This window comes from Chrysochloris asiatica, unplaced genomic scaffold (genome assembly GCF_000296735.1).
Source record: "Chrysochloris asiatica unplaced genomic scaffold, ChrAsi1.0 scaffold00008, whole genome shotgun sequence".
In the NCBI taxonomy this organism is placed as follows: domain Eukaryota; kingdom Metazoa; phylum Chordata; class Mammalia; order Afrosoricida; family Chrysochloridae; genus Chrysochloris; species Chrysochloris asiatica.
Window position 1 is genome coordinate 30,305,119 of NW_006408526.1, and position 20,961 is coordinate 30,326,079.

Sequence of the window (20,961 nt, forward strand, 5' to 3'; positions counted from 1 at the left end):
CAGTTCAAACTGAACTTGAGGCTGAGTGATTATCCTACGGTGCCACATATCCATGCCTGAGACTCAGGTTTGATTCCTGGTCAACGCACATCACATGGAACCATCTCCTGCCTGCCATTGGAGGCTTTCACGATGCTACAATGGTGACCAGGTTTCGGCAGAGCTTCCAGAGTAGGAAGAAAGTCCTGATGATTTACTTCCAAAAATCAGTCAATGAAAGTCCTATGGATCACAATGGTCTGACCCAGAACTGATTATGGTATTGTTGGACATGAAGTCACCATGAGTCAACAATAGTAACAACCGTAAATATAACAGTCTACCCTAAACTAGTCTAGAGATGGACCTTTTTGTCTGTATTCCTTCCACTTTCCTTCCCATCATACTAAAGGAGATGTCCCTCTTCCTGCCTAGAGCCAATCTCACCTTCCAGTGCACTGCCCAAGGATTCCCTTGGAGTTTGGGACACTGTGGTGGAGAAGGAAGGGCCAGCTGGGCAGGGAGTTCAGGTAGAAGGTTCCCTATGAATAGCATGTGATGGTGGCTCCTAAACCTGTGAGGCAGGTGGAGAAACTGAGTCTGGGATGTTGGTTAACGTGGCGAAATTAACTAAGTGGTAGAATGGGGATGCAATAGCAGGTGTGTCTGGTTGTTGTTGTGAAGTGCTGTCGAGTCAATTCCGACCCATAGCAACCCTGTATAGGGTTTCCAAGAAGCAGCTGGTGAGCTTGAACCACTGATCTTGCAGTTCAAACGATTTTGTAGCCGACACATTAGCCCACAGCACCACTCTTCACCAGCATACCACCTCCTTCTGCACATTTCTCTTCCCCCAACAGCCCTGCAAACCCCATGTTTCAATACGCTCATCTACCCTGTTCTTCCCCTCACCATGCTGCCTCGTTCCTCAGCTAGTATGTAAAGCCATTTACAATGTGGCACAGGAGTACCTGGGATCCTAACTGTGGTTAAGTAGACCCATTCTCTCTCCCCCATCTGCACAACTCACTCAGATGCCCAGACCAGATCGGAACTGCTCTTCCATCTTCCAGGTCCTCATCTGGCCCCATGGCCCTCATGAGAGGACCCCTGTGACCCTGGCACTTGAGTGTGACTATCAAAATGGGTGAAAGCATCATGGGCCAGGGTCACTGGGGACACGTCATGTACATGTGACCTTCATCATTTCTAACTCTGTCCCCTAGAAGAATATAATCTCCCTAAGGACTGGCATGGTGCAGTGGGTTAATGCACTGGACTGCAAAGTGGGTAGATGGCACTTAACAATGACAAGGACAGGGATGGTATGATATATCTTTCCCTCTGTCCCCTCCTAAGATTTCCCACTGTGCTGGACTCATTGCGGACTCCCAGGCAGAGAGCCCTGGGATATGTCCTTGGAGATCTTTTCTAAAGGTGGGGACATTGAGGGCATCTGAACCCCTGAACACTTTATCCCATGGGCTGAATATTCCTGAGAGATATTTTTCTAATCAGTATTTCTAATGTGTGTATTAAAAAACAAATTAACTAGCCTTTTTAGAGTTGGATTTTGCCCCATGCATGCACACTATTTAATTTAATCCTCATAATTTAGGGAAGTTAGTGGGAGCTTTTATTAGGTACATAGGAAGCTGAAGGAATGAATGAATTGACTACCACTTATATATGCAAAACTAAGCTCAGCTGGTTGAATAACTTGCCCATGTAAACTGCATATCAAGGGGCACAGATGGTTGCCAAACCTAGGTTTCTGACTTCTTACACACTTAACTTTGTGTCTTGGAAAGTACCTAGAGGACCCAGGTCTGAGGTCACGTGCAGGAGCATCTTTCTGTGGGCATGGCAGCTAGGGAGTGTTGTCCCCACCCTCTTCCCTGCTGTGTGCACCCTCACTGCAGTCAGGTGGTGCCCAAGACCCACCATTCCCGCTCCATCACACTCACAGAGCAGGATGAGGGAGATCACCAGGGCGATGAGGAGGAGGATGCACCCGATGAGCGGTAGCCGCTTCTGGCCTTCCTGCCAGGTGAACTTGGGCAAGCTGAGACCTAGGAGGGGGCCATACATATGGGAGAGTGAGCTTGGTGGGAGGAGCTTGGGGGAAGAAAACAAGGCTAGCCCACGAGGACCCCGAAAGGAACTCTCTATTCCAGAAAATGACGCCATCACCTACCTTTCCCCTTAAGTCAATTCCAAATTAGGGTGACCCCATGCTTTACAGAATAGAACTGCTCCATAGGATTATTTTAGGCTGTGATCTTAACTCTCCAACCACTCCTTGGAAACCCTACACTGGGTTGTTATCAGTCGGAATCTACTCGAAGGCACTTAACAACAATAGTCTTAACGGAGGCAAATCATCAAGACTTTTCTTCTGTGATAACTCTGGGTGGGTTTGAACTGCTAACCATTTGTGCCACCCAGGGACCTCCTGCTACTGACAGCTCCCTTTTACAGAGCTGCCGCTATGGGCCAGCAAGGCCTCTGCATGTACTATCTTCTTGAATGTTCACAATAATCTTGTGAATTGGGTACTGAAGATGAGGAAACTGAGATTTATGCAAGTTACATAACTTGCCTGAAGTTACTAGGCTACTGAGTGGCAGAGCAGGGATTCACATTCAGGAGGGTCTGACACCAAAGTCCATCACGAGGCCAAATATGGTCGTAAGTCTGGCTATGGAGGGGAACCCCAAATCTGAGGTGCTGCTCCAAAGGCAGATAATGTGTTGATGGGGGTCTTTTGAGGTCTGTAAGGAGAGGAGGTGTAGGGACACAAACTGAACCCTCCAAAATGACCTTGCCAAGGTCACCTCAGAACCATGTTTCCCACCCCTTCCCCTGCTCCTGCTCTCTAGGAAGGAGCAGACAGCCTCTCCTCCAGCTGTGTACACCAAAACTTCTTCTGCTGCTTTAGGTATGCATATGCTACGAAGGATTCCATGGAGTCCTGGTGTGGTGCTGTGGGAGAATGTGTCAGACTGCAAAGTCATTTGAACTGTAAGGTTGGTGGTTCAAGCTTACCAGCTGCTCCTTGGAAACCCTATACAGGGTCGCTATGGGTCGAACTCAATTCAACAGCACTTAACAACAACAACATGCTAGGAAGGAACCTTTCCTTCCACTCCAAACCCTTTGTTCTCTAGGAGAGGACAGACAGTCTGGCACCTTGGGATTTTCTAGCTTTTTCTGGTTCAGTTCCTCATACCACCCTTAATTGCCCTTATACTTATGACTACCCCATGAATACACCCTAGCCCCCTGCCCCATGGTAAAACTTCTTGATCCAGCTGATCCAGCTGGTCACCACTGGACACATCTGTGTTTTGCCCTTTGTATGTAAATTCCTTTGTCAGTAAACCATCTCTTTTATTCTCTTTTCTACAATAAAATTAATGTCCCTCGGAATTAGTTCAGATAGTTTTTACGGTCTCTCAGTACCTATGCACTCAGAAGGCTTTTCCCTTCTAAGCCTGAAACCCAACAAGAGGGCAGAGTTAGGATGGGCAGAACCAGGCCCCAAGGCCCACATGGCATCTTGACTTCCTAGTAGCTGAGCCATACAGAACCAGTCAATAGTGCTTCCTTTCCTCATCTGCTTACAGATGGACTCACTGAAAATGGCCTTGTTCCACCTCCCCTGGCTTCTCCACAGGGAAGCTTAAGGAAAAACCAGTGTCTCTAACAAGCCCTTGTCCTTGAAATCAGACCTGAAGGTACAGCCTCCAGAGTCACACATTGCTTTGCTAGTGTCTGTTTCTTGACCTGAACCATCTCAAGTTTTAATGGAATGGTTCCTTGCCTCCTGCTCTCATATCCCAGGCCCCTCACTGCCCATCACATCATTATTCAAGCATGCCAACTCAGAGTTCCACCTGTCCACAGATTGTTTGCTGTTTCTCTTGCCCTCCCTGCTGTATCCCCCTTACCTGTGCTCTCCACGGTGGCCCTGGTGGCTGGTGGTGGCCTGGCAGGAGATGACCGGATGGGTACCGCCCCCACGGGTGTTGCTCTAACAAGATACACTCTGGTTGGAGAAACCGTTGTGGAGGCTGACCTGGCAGATGATGACCTGCTGGACGATGACCTGGAAGTTGATACCCGTGCTGGGGAAACTCTGGCCGGGGACACTCTGGTTGGGGTCCCGTGGTTTGGGGATGCCCGGGCTGAAGACATCCTTGATGGGGAATCATTCTGAAAACAGAGTGAAGGGCATCTCTCAGGAGTTTCCCCTTCGAGCCCAGCCCAGATGTAAGCTCTGCTGAGCTAGCAGATAAATGTTCGGAGGTGTGGGGGTGGGGGTAAGCAGCTAGAGAGTGAGCAAAGTCGCCTGGACAAGAAGACATCTGAGAAAAAGAGTGTGCTCCAGAATAGGGTGCAAGTCCAGAGATCTTGCTGCTCCCCAGTTGCCCTAAAATCTCTCCCACTCACAAGGACCCATAGAGGAGGCATCAGGCTCTGGGGTCACCTGCTTTGACTATACTTTTCCAATGAGGGTCAAAGAAGGACTGTGGACTGCACTCTCACTCTGACCCTTGCATCAAGGAACTGCAGTCCCTTGTGGGTTCGAACCCACCACCCACATAGATTTACAGTCTCAGGCACCCTAAGGAACAGTTCTACTCTGTCCTGTAGAGTCGCTATGAGTCAGAATTGACTCAATGGCTGTGGGTGGATGAAGGAAGCAACCACCCCTTCAACCCTCTTCACTTTCATACCTTATCCCTCCTCTTTTCATTTATGTGTGTTGATTGCAGATTTAAAATACTGTTCCTACTATGAGCTATTGTCAAAAAACTGAAAAGCCCTTGCCTTGGTTCCACACTCTGAATATATGGAAAACCATTGAATTATACACTTAAAAGGATGAATTATATGTTACATGAATTAAATCCCTACAGAGCTGGTTTTTAAAAAGAATGTAGGTCTATTTGAAAAACACAATATCATTTTTTTTAGCATAAAAAGTAACCGTCAAACAGAAAGAAAGGAAGGAAACAAGCATCTGCCTTCTCTGTATCCCACTGTTTTCAGTAGCAATGGAATATTCTTTTTCCCTCCCCTCCACTCTCTTTTACACAAACACACACACACACACACACACACACACACACATCTGTGCACCCATTACAGTAGCTGGAATAGCAAGATGCAAGAGAAAACAAGCTAGGTATGCTTCTACCACTCTTGGACATGATCTTTAACCTTATCCAGTTTTAGGTTGAGTGATACATTCATTTAGAGTGAGTTAGCACTTTAATTTACAGTTTTAGAGAACTTAACATGCTCTAAAGAGCTCTGGTAGCATAGTGGTTATGAGTCGGGTTGCTAACCTCAGGGTCAGCAGTTTGAAACTACCAGCTGTTCCGCGGGAGAAAGATGAGGCTTTCTGCTCCTGTAAAGATTTACAGCCTCGGAAACCCTGTACAGGGTTACCATGAGGAGTCAGAGCCGACTCCATGGCACATCACAACAACAACAACAAAGATTTACAGCTTCAGAAACCCTGTACAGGGTCGCTATGAGTCTGAACTGACTCCACTGCATATAACAAAAACAACAAGTATTCTATATGTACTTACTCATTTAATCCTTACGACAAACTTATGAGGTAGAACCTATGATTATTTCCACTTTGGACAGAGGTAAACAGAGGCCAAGAGGGTAAATAATTTGGTCAAGTTTTCATAGCTAGAAAGTAGCAGAGATGGGGTGTCCATGTTTCTAACTCCTAGACTTTGCAGATTCTCTGATCTGGGAGAGGGAGCTGGTGAAATCAGGGGCAGTGGGGAGTGTGAATAGCTCAGGGGCAGCAGCCAGTGCCAGAGCATTCTCTGCTTTCTTCTCAACCTTTGTCTGCAGGAATCCCAGTTTCTGTTGGTGTATTGGGCATCTCACCTCTCTCTCTGACGTCTTTCATACAATCTCAGCCCCCTTCTAGAACCCCCAGAACAGGGGGTGGGGGACCCATGACCTTCATTACAATTTCTGATGAAAATAGGTTGGCTGCTCAGGAGAGCTAGTCTCATGAATGATGGAGAAAGCAAGTCTTGGGGGCTGGGCAGGGGTAAGGGTGGTAGTCCTCAGGATGACGTGAAGGAGGCATAAGACATCAGACCTGTAGGTGCCTGTTTCCATCCCTCACCTATCTTTTTGCTTAAAAGCATTTTACCTTACCACTAAAGCCAACCAGTTAGCAAAAAGTCCTCCTCATTAGAACATCTGGCTTAATTTAGTTACGACCCTGAGTAGGGGTTTTTTTGTTTTGTTTTGTTTTAAACTCTCCTAGAAATTAGAGGTAATTGGTTTGGTCATTTTCTCATTATGGAGGGGTTATGGGTTCTTTGTGTGTGTGTGTGGTGGGTAGGGAGGGATCAAATTCAACAAGGAATCTCAGATTCATGATCACACTTGGTTTGCCAGAGCCAAGGACCAGGAGAGGCTGCACCTGAGATTCACTGAGGTTAATTAGTGCATGTGAGTAAGTATACAGGAGCCCAGGTGTCCCAGCTGGCTGAGCAGTAACACACATCTGTGTTTAGGGACCTGAAGGGCAACACTTGCTGACCAAGCTGAACCAGAGCAAAGTTTCTCAGCACGTCTCTCATCCCCACTGGCTAGAGATGACAAACAAGCCCAAACAGTTGCTTTTGAGTCACCTCCAACTCATGGCAAGCCCATGTGTACCAGAGCAGAACTGTGCTATAGATAATATGGGTGCTTTTTTTAGATGCAGAGTGCCAGACCTTTCTTCTGAGGTACTTCAGGATAGCTTCAAACCTTCCATCCTTAGTGTAGCAGCCATGCACATGAACTGTTTGCCAAGGAATTCTGGTTGGAGACTAGATTTTCATAAAGTAAAGAGAGATGAGCCCCTGGAAGCTTAAGGCAGAACAAGGTTGGGCTTGGGAGCAGGGAGAGGTGACAAGGATATGTTGAAATATAGAATGCATCAGGTGACAGGGCTGACTTCCAAGTCAAACACCTGGATCCAGGGTCTGTGTTTTTATTTAGTTGTTCTGTGACTTTGGGCAAGCCATTTATCTTTCCTGAGTCTTTTTCTTAATCTGCCAAATGAGACTAATAGTCCTGAAGATTCCGTGAAATAGGAAAGCTCATTCTAAGGCCTGGTGCGCAGGAGTTGCTCTGGAAATGGACATTTCTTCACCCTCCCCCTGCTTTTCTTCCCCACATCCTTCTTAGACTGAGCACCAACCAAGCTGAGATTTAATAGCCATGACTGATGGGACTGAAAGATAGTATCAGTTCATTTTAGGGAGGAAAAAAAGGTGCTAGAAGTCAGCTGAAAGTCCCAGGGAAAACCCAGGCCCTGGAAGGCCCTGTACATCTCACTAATGGAGGCCTAGGTTTGGCACTTGCTAGGACCTCGGCATTGTGGCACCTTGACTGGCCTGCCAGGTGTCCCTCCTCATTGTGCCTTCACTATAAGTCTTTCCCAACTTCAGGGGAGTTGCCATAATAGAGTCCAATAAAATAATAGTAGCTCAATTACATAGGGCACTTTAGAGTTTACAAGAAAACTTTCACATCTATGGTCTTGTGTGGTCCTTACTACATCCTTGAGATTGGTATTTTTACTAGCCCATTTTTCAGACCAATAAGTCAAGGCTCAGAGTTCAGATTGCCCAGCCTTGTGTCATCAACCAGTGGTTTGTGTCTGAGTTCCCTGCCCTATTGGAGTCAGAAGTAAGAGGTTCCTGGTGTAGCCTTCTCCCAAAAACATGTGTGCAAGATGCTCATCTTGCATCTGTGACATGGACTAAGCACTGGGATCTGGGATCTTGCAGGCTGGGATCCTGGGCTGGGTTCCTGCAGGGATCTTGGTCTTGAGGAACTTTGCAGTGTGAGTTTCATAAGCTTCAGCAGCAGGGCATCTCCACCCAGTACTTTGCATTAGAGAGACCTCGTTCCAAAGTCAGCTCTGTTTCTGAATTAGTTGTGTGCCTCTGGGCTAGTGGCCTAACCTCTTCACTTCTCAGTGTCCTTCTTTGTGACTTATTTAGTATTCTACCTCTTTGTGAGGTAGTACTAATGACCTGGCTTTGTAGCATTGTTGTGATAGATAGTAGAGGTTAAGTATCTGCTGGCCCACAGTAAGGACTTGGTTCATATTAGTTGTACAATCATGATTTTTTTTTAGAAAAGAGTGCTAGGCTTCCTGGTGTGGTACTGTAGAATCATTACTGGACTTTGAACCACAAGGTCAGAAGTTCAATCCACCAACTGCTCCTTGGAAACTCTATACAGGGTCACTATGAGTTGGAACAAACTTGACGGCACTTAACAACAAGTATGAAATACATACGTTGTTGTTGAACTGTCGACCTAGCCACCCTGTAAAGGGTTTCTGAGGAGTGGTTGGTGAGTTTGAATTAACAACCTTGTGGTTCAAATTGACCTTGTGGTCCAGTGTATTATCCTGTAGCGCCACACCAGGATTCCTGAAATAGATACATTTGTGTTCAAATATGACTACACTCATTGCTAACCGGGTTATATTGGGCAAGTAACTTAACACTGTGGAGTCTGTCTCCACATGTGTAAAATGGGGTTAACTTTACCTTCTTCCCCAGGAAATGGAAAATGTAAATGAAAGAGATGGGTGTCAAACTATAACAGCCCACTAGGTACTCTACAAAGAACAAAGAAACAGAGCTGTTGTTGTCAGGTGCTGTTGTATCAGTTCTGACTCATAGCAACCCCATGATGAACAGAACGAAACACTGCCCAGTACTGCACCATCTTCACGATTGTTACACTTGAGCACATTGCTGATGCCACTGTGCCAATCCATATTTTTGGGGTCTTCCTCTTTTTTGCTGACCCTCATATTTGGAAAATATGGCCTTGGCAGAAACACAATTTTGCAAGACTAATGGCCTATTCATTGCAAATGCCTTTTTTTCAACAACATACACAGTGACTATGCACATGGACCTTGCCGGATGGAATACACAAGAATCAAATCAACTACATCTGAGGAAAGAGATGATGGTGAAGCTCAATGTCATCCATCAGAACAAAGCTAGGGGCCGACTGTGGACCATTGCTCGTATGCAAATTCAAACTGATGATGAAGAAAATGAAAGTAAGTCCATGAGAGCCAAATCTCAAGAAAAGATTTGAACTAGATTTGAATACTAATAACTAAAGACCAGACAAGTTGCAGAATGAGATCAAAGATATCAGAATGAAGAAAACAAAAGGTCATTAAAAAGACAGGAAAGAAAGAAGAAAACAAAAGATTCTAAAACTTGCTCTTGAATGGTAGAGTAGCTAAAGTAAAATGAAGAAATGATAAAGTAAAAGAGCTGAACATAAAGGGCTGCATACGAAGACAAAGTCAAGTATTATAAGGAAATTGCAAAGACCTAGAGTTGGAAAACCCAAAGGGAAGGTAACACGTTCAACATTTCTCAAGATGAAATAACTGAAAAAAAAGCAAAAAAAACCCACCAAAAACTAACAAACAACAAATCAAGACTTGATTTGCAATATTGAAGGATTCTATGGGCAAGATGAGTCCTAGTGTGGTGCTGTAGGATAAGCACTGGACTGAAAGGTCAGTTTAAACTTCAAGATTGGCAGTTCAAACTCACCAGCTGCTCCTTGGAAACCCTCTACAGGGTCACTATGAATTAGAAATGACTTGACAGTACTTAACAACATCAACAGCATGGGCAAAAAATGGAGTCCTGGTGTGGGGCTGTAGGATAAACACTAGACTGAAAGACTAGCAGTTCAAACCCACCAGCTGCTTCTTGGAAACCCATAACAAGGCCACTATGAGTCAGAACTGGCTCAATGGCATTTACCAAATACATGGGCAACATATGATCAATAACTGATGGTATTAAAGGAAGAAGTTCAAGCTAAACTGAAGGTATTGGTGCAAAACAAGACTCCAGGAAGTGACAGAATACCAACTGAGCTATTTCAACAAACAGATACAATATTGGAAACTCTCTTTTTCCCAAGATATTTGGAGGATAGTACCTGGCCAATGGATTGGAAAAGATCCATATTTTTGTCCATTCCAAAGAAAGATGACCCAACAGAATGAGGAAATCATTGGACAATGTCATTAATATTTCATGCAAATAAAATTTTGCTAAAGATTGTTCAAAAATTACTGCAATAGTGTATTGACAGGGAACTGCCAGAGGTTGAAACCAGATTCAGATGAGGACATGGAACAAGAGATATCATTGCTGACATCAGATGGATCTTGGCTGGAAGCAGAGAATACCAGAAAGATGTTTACTTGTACTTTATTGACTACTTAAAGGCCTGTAATTGTGTGGATCATGACAAGTTATGGACAGCCTTGTGAGGACTAAGTATTCTGGAACACTTAATTGTGCTCATGAGGAACCTGTAAATAGACCAAGAGGCAGTCGTTCAGACAGAACAAGGGGACAACTAGGAAAGGTGTGCTCCAGGTTGTATTCTTTCACCATACTTATTAAATCTGTATGCTGAGCAAATAATTTGAGAAGCTGGATTATATGAAGAAGAATGTGGCATTAGGATCGGAGGAAAATTCATTCACAACCTGCGATATGCAGATAATACAACCTTCCATGCTGAAAGTGAAGAGGACTTAAAACACTTACTGATAAGATCAAAGACCACAGCCAGAATGCTCCTTAGAAGCCAGGATAGCAAGTCATCGATTGTCTCTCATACTTTGTATGTGTTATCAGAAGATACCAGTCCCTGAAGAAGGACATCATGCTTGGTAAAGTGGAGGGTCAGTTTAAAGGAGTGGATTGACACAGTGGCAGCAGCAATGGGCTCAAACACAACAGCCAGAGTAGGGGTGGCGCAGGACTGGGCAGTGTTTCATTCTGTTGGGTATAAGGTCGTTATGAGTCAGTACTGATGACACCTAACACCAACAACAACTTGGCCAACCAACTGGAATAGATCCATATTCATGTCAATTTCAAAACAAGGTGATCCAGGAAAATGTAGAAATTATTGAGTGATATCATTAATATCACACACAAAGCAGAATTTTGCTTAAGATAATTCAAAATTAGTTGCAACAGTACATCGACTGGAAATGTCCAGAAATTCAAGCTGAATTCAGAGTACATGGAACAAGAGATACTCTTGCTGATATCAGATGCATCTTGGCTAAAAATCAGAGAAGACCATAAAACTTTACCTGTGTTTTATTGATTATGTGAAGGCATTCGACTGTGTGGATCATGTATTATGGATCACATTGTAGACTGGGAAATTCAGAGCACTTAATTATGCTCACATGGAACCTGTTCATAGACCAAGAGGCAATCATTTAAATAGAACAAGGGAATACTGTGTAGTTTTAAATCAGGAAAGGTATGAACCAGGATTATATCTTGTCACTATTCTTATTCAGTCTGTATGCTGTTGTTGTTGTTACTGCTATTGTATGCTGTCAAGTCAGTTCTGACTCATAGTGACCCTGTATAGGGTTTCCAAGGGCACCTGGTGGGTGGGTTTGAACTGCCAACTTTGTGGTTAGCAGTCCAGTGCTTATTCTATAGCACCACACCAGCACATTCAATTTGTATGCTGAGTAAATAATTTAAGAAACTGGACTATATGAAAAAGAAAGTAGCATCAGATTTGGAGGTGGACACATTTAACAACCTGTGATGTGCTGATGATACAACCTTAGTCGCTGAAAGCCTAGAGGACTTGAAACATTGATCAAGGTCAAAGACTACAGCCTTCCAAGAAAACAAAAATATCCTCACAACTGGACCAGTAAGTAACATGGAGAAAAGATTGACGTCAAGAATTTCAATTGTTGTAGATTCACAATCAATATCCGTGGAAGCAGCAGTCAAAAAATCAAATCTGCTACAAAAGAACGTTTTAGTGTTAAAAAGGCAAAAATGTCACTTTGAGGACAAAGTGACCTCAATCACTTCATATGCATATGAAATCTGCACAATAAATAAGGAAGAACTTTGAATGATGGTATGGGTGAAGAATATGAAATAAACCATTGGCTGCCGGAAGAACAAACACATCTATCTTGGAAGAAGTGTAGCCCGTATGCTCCTTAGAAGGAAGGATGGCAAGACATTGTTTCATGTACTCTGAATGTTGGACCAGTCCTTAGAGAAGGACATTATGCTTGGTAAAATAGAGGGTCAATGAAAAAGGGGAAGACCCTCACTGAGCTGGATTGACACAGTGGCTGCAGCAATGGGCTCCAACAAAAACAATTGTGAGAATGGTGCAGGACCGGGCAGTGTTTTGCCCTGTTGAACATAGGGTCACTATGAGTCAGAACCTACTCGATGGTACCTAACAGCAGCAATAGCAGACACTCTACAGGGGGACAGTGTGATTCAATGGTAGAGTTCTCACCTTCCATGTGGGAGACCCAGGTTCAATTTCGGGCTGCCGTATCTCATGCACAGCCATCATATGTTTGTTAGTTGAGCGTCTAATATTGCTATGTTGCTGAACAGGTTTCAGTGGAGCTTACAGACTAAAACAGACTAGGAAGAAAGGCCTGAGGATCTACTTAAAAATAAAAAAGCCAATGAAAACCCTGCTGATCACAACAATCTGATTCACGAGATGGTGCAGGACGGAGCATCATTTTGTTCTATTATGCATAGGGTCATTACGGGACAGGGGCCAACTCTACTCTCGTTAACAACAGACACTATACTTGATCCCATTTCAACCTCTTAACAGCTCTGTGCAGTTGATATTTGTCTTAGCTATCTAGTGCTGCTATAACAGAAATACCACAAGTGGATAGCTTTAACACCCAGCATTTTATTCCCTCACAGTTTAGGAGGCTATAAGTTCAAATTCAGAGCCCTAGCTCTAGGCGAAGGCATTTGATCATACGATCTCTGTTGGCTTTTGAGGAAGATCTCCTTTCAAAATCTGTGACCTACAGTTTCTTGGAGATCCCTGTGTATCTTGATTTCAATCTTCCCTGTGGATCTAGATGTTTAGCACAGAAACTCTGGGTCCAAAGGATGTGCTCTGCTCTCAGCTCTTCTTTCTTGGTGGTAGTAGCGCCCACCCCCCCCCACCCCCCATCTCTGCTCACTTCTTTCTCCTTTAATCTCTTGTGACATAAAATGTGATGTAGGCCATATTGCTTAAGGGAACCTGTTCTTACATTAGGTCAGGGTTATGACCCTGATAAGGGTGTTGCATCACACCCGAGTTCCCTTACAACTAATTGGCTGATCACATCAGATCACATGATGGGGAATGACTAAATCATTACATAACTGCCAAATTACATCATTACATAACTGTCAAGCCACTAAGAACCATGGTCCCGCCAAGCTGACACATATTTTGAGGATATACGATTCAATCCACGACAGTACTATTAATAGCATTTTATAGACATTGAAACTGAGTTTGAGAGTGCATCAAGGTTTGAAATTGTGCCTGCAATTGCCTCCTAAACTGTTAGAAAAAAAAATTCTGTTTGTTAAAGCCATCTACTTGTAATATTTCTGTTATAGCAATTCTAGAGAACTAAGACAGGGTAGTTATGTAACATGCCTATGTTCAAATCAAAGAAGTGACAGGCTTGGATTCTAACCAGGCCTGCTAGGAGCCAACAGGGTCTGGGCCAACAGTGTCTTCTTTCAATTCTTCAGTGCTTGTAATTTGCAAAGCACTATTATATCCATTATTTCATTTGATTCTTCTGGTCAGGAAGCTAGCCAGAAATTATTATACATAAGGAAACTGGGCTTCAGGGGGACTAAGCAACATGTTTAAAAACACATAAACTATGAGGTGGTCTTGTAGAGACGCTAGTTCAAGTCTTCTAATTCCAGTCCTAGTATGTTGCTGTAGGATCAATATGGACTGGTAACCATAGGTTAGTAGTTCAAACCCATCAGCAGTCCTTGAAGCCCTATACAGAGTTGTTGACTTGACAACACTTAATAACAACATCGAATTTCCAGTCAAAGGCTCAGGCTGTCTCCACCTGAATGAAAACCCTACAATCCTGCTCTGTTGCCCCATTGTGACGGGAAGGAACAGAGGGGCTGGGTGGCTGAAGTTGCCATCTGCAGGTAGAGGCCCACAGGAACATGGGTGGGAAGACTTAAGGCTCATCAGACTGGAGCAATGCAGCAGTGGAAGGGAGTTGGAACTGAGAGGGGACTAGTGGTAGGCAAGGACTGAGGGTCAAGAGACCCTCTGAGCTCTTCCTCATCCCTCTCTAGGGGTTTGCCCCAGCCAGCAGACAGCTCTCAACCTGCCCATCCAGAGCTTCAGTTGACAGGAAATGGAGACAGGATCCTTAGAGTACGATTAAGGGCCCCTTGTCTCTGAATCTGGAAGGAGGTGATACTAAAGATATGGCCAATGTGACTGTGTCCTGGGCTCAGTGCCAAGGGAGCCAGAAGGAGGGACAAATAGCCTCCAAGCAAACCCTTTAAAATGTTGATTCTGAGTCTCTGTAGAGTCAGTGTTTGGATGGGTTGGGTGGAAGAGTGGAAGGGACACAGGGTGGATGTGGCTAGGGGCCTGGAAGACATGTATAGTATCCAGTAGAGGGCTGGAGTTTATGTAGTGTCCAGCACTGGTCTTTAGGCAGTAGGTTCCTCCGTAGTTAGAGCTGGTAGGAGGCAGGTGGAGAGTTGCCATTCTTCAGACGAGGGGTAGAAGAATCTTGGGACCCTGAGTCCTCAGTGAGAACTGACCACGTAAGGGACTATAAGAGGCAGGGACATCAGAATGGAAGAGCAGTCCCAAAAGAAAGCATCCAGAGTAAGACCATTGACTTCATCCCCCAGCCCTGCCCCAACCCAAACCATTGCAGAACGCTTAGGAGAATGCTCACGAAAATAGAAGTTTCCATTTCTTTCCATTCTTCTTTGCCCATTTTACAGTCTACTGGAAGTTCTTCCTGATATCTAATCTGCTATAGCACTAACTCATCTCCTTTCCTTAAAATCTGGAGAGCGACTGCTCAGACTTCAGCCTCCCAATTGGTGGCCTAATCTCATCTTCAGAGCAGATGCCTTGAGCATTTGAGACTGGTCTCTGTGGGGAAATGGATGGGAGAAGACTTCTTGCCCAAGGGTCTGAGGCCAGGATGAAAGTTCAGGTCTACCAGGAATGGAACTCAGATAGCTAACGCTTCCAGGGCTTGGGCTCTCCACAATGTGCCTGCAGACCTGAAGCTCTTTGGTATGCCCACAGCAGGTGGACAGGGCAGAGTCAGGGGAGCATGAGTGGCTTTGGTCCATTCCCCTGGCCTCGTCTTGCCAAGCATTCTTTCCTGGCCCTGCGTGTCCTACCACCTGCCCCTGAGGTAACATATTAGTGAGTCCTCACTGCTGCCACCTAACTGTACCTCAAAAGCTCCCAGGAGTCTTTTTTGAAAGTTGTCCAGCCTCCTGAAGATGAGCTAGCACAGAAGATGGCATGGTTGGAAGTTAGGCAAAACAGGGGTCACAGAAAAGGGCAGAGATGAATGAGCTGAAAGGGGCAGTCCCTGGTTCTCCGGCTCCTTCCAAGCAATTCCCAAGATAGAGTCAATAAGGATGACTTGTAGAACTGCTAACCAAAATGTCAGCAGTTCAAACCCACCAGCAACTCCTCAGGAGAAAGGTGAGTCTGTCTATTCCTGTAAAGATTTACAGTCTTTGAAACCCTATGTAGGGTCGTTATGAGTCAGAATTGACTAGATGGCAGTGGGTTATTCCCAGTGTACAGACAAGGAAGTGGAGGCCCAAAATATTTCCGTGCTTTGTCCAAGTTCCTTAGGTACATCCTGTATCAGAACAGGGAGTAAACCCGAGGCCCCTTGCTCCTAGTCCAGTGGTCTCTGTATTACAACCTTCAGGAGTAGATCCCCCCACTCCAATGAGATTGGGGCATTTTTTGGCTTCCTGTCGCAGACTCTGCCCCTTGGACCCTTATCTGGCGGGAGATGGGAGAGTTAACATCCCCTGAGCATGCCCTGTCCTTAGCCTCTCCTGAACCTCAGGGAGAGAAGGAGACCTCTTCTCTGTGCTGGATGATGTCACCATTGCTGATGGGTTGCTTCCATTTCAGTGGTTGTGTGGCTGCTGCCGTAGATTGAGCCCTTGGCTTTGTGTAGTGACAATTCTCTAGCCACAAGCAGCAGCCTGAACTCCGGGAGATATGCATTGGGAGTCATTCAGAGGCCCAGCTGGGCAGTGAGAAGGATCCTATAAAAAATGCTCATGCTAACCTTACAGAATGTTCTGGAGTCACTGCAGCTTCTTCACAGCCTGAGGCAGGTCCCTTGAGGCCCTTTTACAACCTTCCTTGTTCTTTCATTTATTCTTCAATTCATTTAAAAATATTGAGTATCTATTCTTGCCCAGCAAATAATATTTAACTGTCCATAAATTTTCTGCCTCAGTTTATCCCCATCTATGCCTTTCCTCTCTGCCTAATGCTAGGGTGGTGACAGTTCAGGGATGGCACATATAGTATCTCATTGTATAGTCTTGGCTATTGTTTTCCTATGAGAGGAGCTGGCCTCCTCCTTGTGCTGACGAGGTCTCTGCTTGGTTGAGAAAGTCCCTAAGTTCCCCAACTGCATCCTGCCCACCTGTCCAGACACAATCTACCCCCATGTTGCTGTATTAAAAGGAAGCTGTTTTGCCAAAACAAGACACTTAAGCTAAGTGGCTCTTGTTACATCAGTTGTCCTTCCCACTCAGCACCCCAGCCTGGAGTCCCATACACACACTCCCACACATCTGAGCTCACATTTGCCAAGTCATAGGGGTCAACTAAGAGAAGGCAGAGTGGGGTATGCCAGCTTTAGTGACATCAAACACAGAGGTTTCAGGTGGGGGCTATAAGCCTGTGGGTGTCCTGAACAAGGACAAGGGCCAAGGATCCTGTGTTTCTACATTTTGGTGCATGGGAGAGAATGCAGTGACCTGAACCCACTGTTCTGCTATCCTGACAACTTGCCTCCCCTTGAACTAGCCCAGAGGCCTCCCAACCATTTCCTCCATGGCCTTGGGCTGATTTAGAACCTGTGCCACTTTAAGAAGACCCTATATAAGGAAATCTACTGTACAAAAGAGTCCTTGTGTGATGCTGTAGGATAAGCTCTCGACTGAAACATTGGTTTGAACTTCAAGGTTGATGGTTCAAACTCATCAGCCACTCCTTGAAAACCCTATACAAGGTCACTGTGAGTTGGAACTGACTCAGTGACACTTAACGACACAAAAACCCTATTTTTCATCTTCTTCAATATTTCCTTAATAAATATTATCCTTCTTTAAGCATGAAAAATGTAAATCATTATGAAAAATACACACAATTTTTCAACAAATGCACATATTCAGTGTGGCACACCTATAATCCCACTCTAATTTCAGAGATGGTCAGGAAGCCAGAAAGGGGCTGAAGTGAGAATGTTTTCCAACCTTCTTTTTTGGAAGGTGAGCAAACTGAGGCCTGAGAAGAAAGATATTTGTTCGAAGGTTTAGAGGGGCCAGGACTAGATTCTAGATAAAGACAATGACAATAAACCATAACACTGTGAATATATATCTATGTCTGTCTATCTATCTATCTATCTATCTATCTATCTATCTATCTATCTATCTATCTATCTACCTACTTACCTATCTACTTCTGCCAGATGCTATTCTAAAAGAGTGTTATTATTTGAAATATACTCTGCTAAGACTCCTGAGTTAGGTATTACTGCTGTTTCATTTTAGAGATGAAGAAATTAAGGTACAAAAAAGTTGAGTGATTAGCCCAAAATCATGGCTGACCTAAAACTTGGCCAGTTGTCTTTGAATACAGGGAAGCTGAGAGTGTTCTTCACTCCATTACCAACATCCCTCATTAGGTTTAAGCCCATTGGCCACCATCTTTCTCACCACTTTAGGAGTTGTAAGACAAAAATCACAATACATCTCTCTGCAATAAAGCCCTCAAAGAGAAGGCCTGGACTCCCAGTCCACTTCCACCATAAGACTTAATCAGTCTTAAGGAACTTGATGGGAGTCCTGATGTGGCACTGTGGGTTAATGTGCCAGACTGCAAAGCTGTTTGAACTGCAAGGTCGGTGGTTCAAGCTCACCAGCTGCTCCTTGGAAATCCAGCAGAGTCGCTATGGGTCGAGTTGACTCAATGGCACTTAACAACAACAACAGCAACAACAAAGGAACTTGATGCAGATAAGATTAAGAGCCCCGAGTGCAGTTCTCTAGAGCCCCTCAGACTCATTGTTTTGGAGGTTTCACCTTAAACAAGGAAATAAACTAAGAACTTTTAGGATGTTTTTGTATCCCCAAATATGTTAGGATAGTTAGCTTTCCAGAATGTACATGACACCCACCATACCTTTTGTCACTTAGTTCATAAATTAATTGGAAGTCGCCATATGCAATCAATAATGAAAAGCCTGCTCTCCACCTTACCCTCCAGTGAGTGAAATTCCTTGTTTGTCCCTGACTCTGGATAGATAAGCTTCTTAGGCCAATATCATCCTTATCACCCTGCCCCCAGGACATGCCCCATCAATTTGGGCATGGCTATCCTCACAGATTAGGAGCTCTGGTAGTGTAGTGGTTACAAGTTGGGCCATTAACCTCAAGGTCAGCAGTTCAAAACTACCAGCTGTTCCGCAGGAGAAAGATGAGGCTTTCTGCTTCTGTGAAGATTTACAGCCTCGGAAACTTTAGACAGGGTCGCTATGAGTCAGAACCAACTCCATGGCACATAACCAAACAACCAACTGACCCTCCAAATATCCTACTGTTCCAAATATCCAACTCCAGATACTTCCTTTGGGACCGCTAAATTAAGGCCTCTAGTGGAGTCCTAGGAACTCTGGTAGCGTAGTGGTTATGAATCAGGCTGCTAACCTCAAGGTCGTCAGTTCAAAACTACCAGTGGTTCCACGGGAGAAAGATGAGGCTTTCTACTCCTGTAAAGATTTATAGCCTGGGAAACCCTGTACAGGGTCACTATGAGTCGGAACTGACTCCACGGTACTTAACAACAACAAAGTAGAGACCTGGTGCGGCGCTGTGCCAGACTGCAAAGCCATTCAAACTGCAAGCTTTGCAGTTCAAGCTCACCTTATACAGGGTCGCTATGGGTTGGAACTGACTCATGGCACTTAACAACAACAGTAAGTTACTAAGGAGCATACCTTATCTCTGGGACTGTGGGTTTACCTTCTCCATGCCTCACACAAAATTCCATTTTGCATATCAGAGACTCTAATGTACACCCGAGGCTAATGCCAAATGTTCTTGGTGAGGTGTGGACATGAACCAAGGAGACTAAAGCAAAGGGCAGGAAGCCTGGGAAAGAAAAGTCAAGGAGTTAAGGAATGGAAAGAAATGGTGGTAAGGATTTCAGAAAGACAGTTGAGGATCAGAATGGCCCACATGTCAATGGTAAGCCAAGGCACAAGCTGGGTTAATCTTTCTCAACTCAGAGCTGGTTCATGGTTTCTAGAGTCCCAGATTCCACCACATCAGTAACAAACAAACAACAACAACAAAATAATAATTTTTAGAGGAGCAGAAAGCAATACTTAAGGAGAAAGAAGTTAGAGTCCAAAAAAGATTTCTCTGAAGCAAAGGAAGCAGAGACACAGTTGAACACACAATCTTTGAGAGCCTTCACCTTCACGTGTGTATGAGTGACTTTCCAGAGAGGACAGTCTAGCTGCTTTCTACTACCAAAAAGACCAGTAACAGAAGGAAGGAACCAGATTCATAGCAGAAGGCACTGTGCTTAAACAGAAGGAAGCATTTCCCAAGAATGAAAGTTACTAAGCTCCAAAATAAATGACCAGGAGAAGCTGAAAAAGTTCTTAAAATCTTCAATGTACCTAGGAAATCACATTTGTCTGGAAGCATCTAGGAATCTAGTGAGGAGCTAGACAAGATGACCTAGAAGCCATTTAGAATGCTCAGGTTCCATGATTTTCTGTTTACCAGCGAAGTTGATCTAACAATTAAGACTATCCTGGCCAGAAGGCTCATGGACCATAGAGCTTAGCAGGAACCCTGGATTCAGTCACAGTCTGGGGTGCTTACTTGTCAGACCCCAAATCCTACATCTTCTCCTCCCAGAGGCTCCTTCTAGGAACCATGATAAAAAGAGGCCCAGATATCTAGACTCCAAGTTACCTCAAACTAGAAAAGGCACATTCAACTTCCCCCAAAGCCCGAGGCACATGGGTAACTGTGCCCCACCTGTCTTCCAGCGCCATCCCAGCTTTCTCAGCACTAGGAGGATCTGGCTCTAGGCCAATGGCTAGACTTACCGGTCGGCTGTCCCTCTCCATGGTCTCCGGAGGGATAAGACTTCCAGGCTCAGCTGATGTCCATGGGAAGATCCATGTTGGATCCTGGCTTTCTGGGCATGTGGAGAAAAGGGGGTTGGAGGGTTGAGGGCCAGCCCCCACCAAGTGGGGCGGGGAAGCCAGTTGGGACGTGTGAGGTAATCCAAAGTATAAACAACACAGCAGAACTAGCCAGACCTGTCCCTCCACCCCATACTGAATACCTACTGGGAGTGTGAAGCTACCTTTACTCCTGAAACTGCTCCCACAGAAGCTGCTCTGGGGAAACTAGGGGTTCAGGGGTCTGGGACCTCTTCTTTCAGAGGGGGTTCTGTCAAAGAGGGCCAAGACCCTGTGAAAATGGTCTGAGTTCTGTCAACCTGAGCTCCTGAAACAGGAGCTCCCAAATATTCTGAGGTATGACCAAATCCTCCTCAGGAACATCCAAGGCCTGGGATCAGAACCCCACCCAGGTCAGGAAAGTGTGAACCTTCACCTCCAAGAACCCGTCAAACCCCAAATCAGGGCACAAGCTCTGACAAAATGTTCTTTTTCTTGATTCATTTTATGTCTGTAGAAACTCTTAACAAAAGAAATTGAAATCCAACAGCCTTTAATTATGG

General features: G+C 44.8%; 1 protein-coding gene across 1 annotated transcript in view; it reads right to left on the reverse strand.

Moving 5' to 3' along the window:
• TMPRSS13 (transmembrane protease, serine 13) overlaps positions 1 to 20,341 on the reverse strand; it is a 51,936-nt gene extending 31,595 nt beyond the window's left edge. The window contains exons 1-3 of the mRNA XM_006833983.1: positions 20,321 to 20,341; positions 3,933 to 4,197; positions 1,947 to 2,051 (exon numbers count right to left, since the gene is read on the reverse strand). Coding sequence (XP_006834046.1) covers positions 1,947 to 2,051; positions 3,933 to 4,197; positions 20,321 to 20,341 — 391 coding nt within the window. The remainder of the gene's footprint in view (positions 1 to 1,946; positions 2,052 to 3,932; positions 4,198 to 20,320) is intronic.
• Positions 20,342 to 20,961: the final 620 nt, after the last annotated feature.